The 3,619-nt window shown below is 29.5% G+C and overlaps 1 protein-coding gene across 1 annotated transcript; it reads left to right on the top strand.

Annotated features, from left to right (window-relative positions):
• The first annotated feature begins 1,029 nt into the window (after positions 1–1,029).
• On the top strand, positions 1,030–2,021 carry LOC108565800. The gene has a single exon (XM_017925418.1). It carries the CDS (start codon positions 1,479–1,481, stop codon positions 1,950–1,952), a length of 474 nt encoding a protein of 157 aa, XP_017780907.1. The 5' UTR covers positions 1,030–1,478; the 3' UTR covers positions 1,953–2,021.
• The last annotated feature ends 1,598 nt before the right edge of the window (positions 2,022–3,619 follow it).

Genomic DNA, 3,619 nt, shown 5'->3' with positions numbered 1-3,619 from the left:
CAACAAACATGTTCAGAAACAACGTCAACAACAGAGCGAATCAATTGAATCCAAACAATGCACAGTATTGGAAATCTCGAGGATATTCCGAAAGACCGAAGGACAGTAGCACATTTAGTAACATAGTTGTTACGATAATTGGTTTTGCACTGTTCTATATTGCAATCTACGGTTGGGAGCAGACCGTGGAAAATGTATACGATTTATTCGATGTTCAGACAAAAGAAGCTTAGTTTTAAGTGGAGAAGGTATTTTCTGTGCTTTTTATTATTATATGTAAAAATCGATGGAATTCCTTTGTCTTCAGCATAGAAGAGAAGAGTTTTGTTCATTACATGATATTAAGATTATTGGTAAATTTAATATCCAATGATATAATATCCAAAAATTACTTATTTTATGTTACTTTTAGTTATTTTCTGTGACTATTGCACTAAATATTATTATTTATTTGTAAAACCAGTAACAATAAACATTTCTTCTCATTTGTTCCTTATATAAATCCCAATATTAATCAATATTTACACAAATGACTCTAATTATTAAATTAAGGGTTTTCTTTTTTTTAATTCTAATTACATATATTTGTATCATATTATTTTATGTTTATAGAGAAAATACATATTACATATTTTCTTATTAATCAATTGATTTCAAAAGTGTTTTATTCAAGTTTGTAACTTTACCTTTCAATTCAATGATTTTGAAAATGGTGTTTTGCATCCTTTTTAAAATTAATATAATCCGATTAGAGACAAATCCTTCAAATTGGATTATCTAACTTATGGTCACTTAATGGTGAGTTGGTTGCCTATAATAATTCCTTATGTGGTAATAACTCGTAGTTAAATTTTATTGAAAATGTTTCCATTAATGATGTTCAAATACATTTAATCAGGGAGGAAATATAATGAGTGATAACACCGAGTTTTAGCGATAACGATTGAAAACCATTGGATTCGAGTGAACAGACACATTCATATTTCGTTTTAGCAATTGGCAGCGCGTTTCTTTACCCCGACGTGGCTATAAGGATATTGGAATCGAGGTTTTGTTGCATCAGTTGCATTCTCTGGGCGTATCAAGGCGTACTCCATCATACTTTATTTATGGTCTAGTTCGGGTTGGTTCAGTGCTGCTGTTGTTAAATTCGTGATTACGTGCAACGACTTTTGTTCAACAAACATGTCGAAGATGTGGAACATGAAAAATATTCCAGGTTGGACATCTCAAAAATTTTCTTCTGCACAACAATTTGTCTCAACTAAAATGCCCAACATCAACTACAGCAAAGCAAAAGAATTGAATCCTAACAGTATTGTAAATTGGACAACTCAAGGATTTTCTTCTGCACAACAATTTGTCTCATCTAAAATGCCCAACATCAACTACAGCAAAGCAAAAGAATTAATCCTAACAATATTGTAGATTGGACAACTCAAGGATTTTCTTCTGCACAACAATTTGTGTCAACAAACATGCCCAATATTGATTACAACAATGTAAAGCAATTGTGTCCTATCATTACTGCATATTTCACATCTCAAGGATTTTCATCTGTACAGCAATTTTTCTCAAGAAACATGCCCAACTTGGACGACAACAGAGCCAATCAATTGAATCCTAACAATATTGCATATTGGGCATCTCGAGGATTCTCTTCTGTGCAACAATTTGTCTCAACAAATATCGCTAACATCAACGACAACAACAGAGCAAATCAATTGAATCCTAACAATAATGCTTATTGGACATCTAGAGGATTTTCTGAAAGACCTGAAAATTGGGACACCAGTATCAGCAGCAATAACATCTTGAATAGCACCATGAGTGGCATAGGTAGTCTAATACTTGTTAATTCAGTTAATGCTACACTTTGCTACTTCGGCATGACCAATTTGGAGCCGGCCGTGAGAATTGTGTTCTATGTCGGCGCACAGTTATATTCGTGAAATCTCCATTAATTTCGGCAACTAATCTCTATTTTTCTATTATATTATTTTGTAATTATGCATTTATCCACTGATTATATTTTTTTGTAGAATTATTGATAATACAAATAAAATTTTAGCAGTCTCCTTTTGTTTTTTATTAAAATTTGAGAATTCCTGCAACCTAATTTTTATAATTTAATTTGCATATACGTGGTGTTAAATTGGTTGCCTATAATAATTCATTACAGGCTTGTGAAATTGTGCAAGGTGCGTAAGCTAAGTGATGCTTGAAGGGGAAAAGGAAAGAAGAGATAATTTTGTAACTGATGTAAAATGTGTAATTTAGTAACTGATGGAATGGAGGCATTCGATTCAAATTCAGACTGGTGAACTGGAAGGCCACAGTAGCTGATGTAGATCACTAGCTCTGAGATTGCAGAAGGATTAGTTTACTAAGTTTATTAACTATTGTTAGTGGTTATTTGTAATAATGGCTTCTCCAAACGGGAGTAGTCCTGACGGTTCGACATACATTTGTAATCAAGAAATAAGTAAACACAAGTGCATGTATTATTAACGAGTTCGATGGACGAAACGAGTCAATTTCGTATCCAGTTTATGAGCAGGAAACTGGGTTTTTGGGTCGAATTTTGGGCCGGAAAAAGGTGATCTTACTTAAGAATAAAAAAACTTCATCTTGCAATGCAACAAAATTGCATTTTTTATTTAATTTCGTATTGAATTGTAAAAACTATTGTAAACATATAATATCCAATAAATTATTATTTGAAATATAAAAAATTTCTGAATAACCAAATCACTTTTCAGTATATCTTTTTTAAAAGTAAAAATTCCGAAAACTTTACATAATTAAACAACTAATGCACAGGTAAACTCTTAATTTTAAACTTATTTAATCATGTAAAGAAAAAAAATCCAATATTTCATAAAAATATTTAGATTTAATTGAATTATTTTGCTCTAGTTTTTTTTTGTGGTAGATTTGAATAAAAATTCTAAAAAAAGAACTAATTTGCAAAATATATTATTACTGAAATATTACTTAATTAAGAAGATTATTTGTTTTAAACTATTTTTTTAAAAGTAAAGTGGATTTCTTAAAGAAAGTTATAAAATGCAATAAAACTAATTATAAAATTATGTATGCAAGTATTACTTTAATTTTTATTGAAGAAAATTTCATTTGTATTGGCAAAAGTTTTATTATGCACAGTGAAAGTACGCATTTTCGTAATTCGTTTGTACGTTTTAACAACTGTTTGAAAGTTGCAATTATCTGAATAAATATGCAAATATAATTGTTTCTTCACAACAACAATAAAAAATGTAATAAAAACTTTTATAATCACAATCCGGACTATTTGAAACCGGACTAATCGAGGATTTTAAAACTGCACATTATTAATAATAAATCGATTATTTATGTATACAAAAAGGTATTTTTTTGTACCAATTGTCAATTAAATTTGTTGTTTATATTGAGAGATTTTCAAAGTGAATTCGGACTGAACGAAGCCGATTTTTAATTGGTTTACATAAAAATTAGTAATTAAAAAAATATATGCAAATATTGAGATTTTGAGAAAAGAAGAGTTTTTAATATAAATATAGTTTACTTTATAGAAATTAAATGACATTTTCAAGAAAATCTATGAAAATGCAGA

The sequence above is a fragment of the Nicrophorus vespilloides genome, unplaced genomic scaffold, assembly GCF_001412225.1.
Source record: "Nicrophorus vespilloides isolate i.1.1-1 unplaced genomic scaffold, Nicve_v1.0, whole genome shotgun sequence".
Classification (NCBI taxonomy): Eukaryota; Metazoa; Arthropoda; class Insecta; order Coleoptera; family Silphidae; genus Nicrophorus; species Nicrophorus vespilloides.
This window is presented reverse-complemented; position numbering and strand designations above follow the sequence as displayed.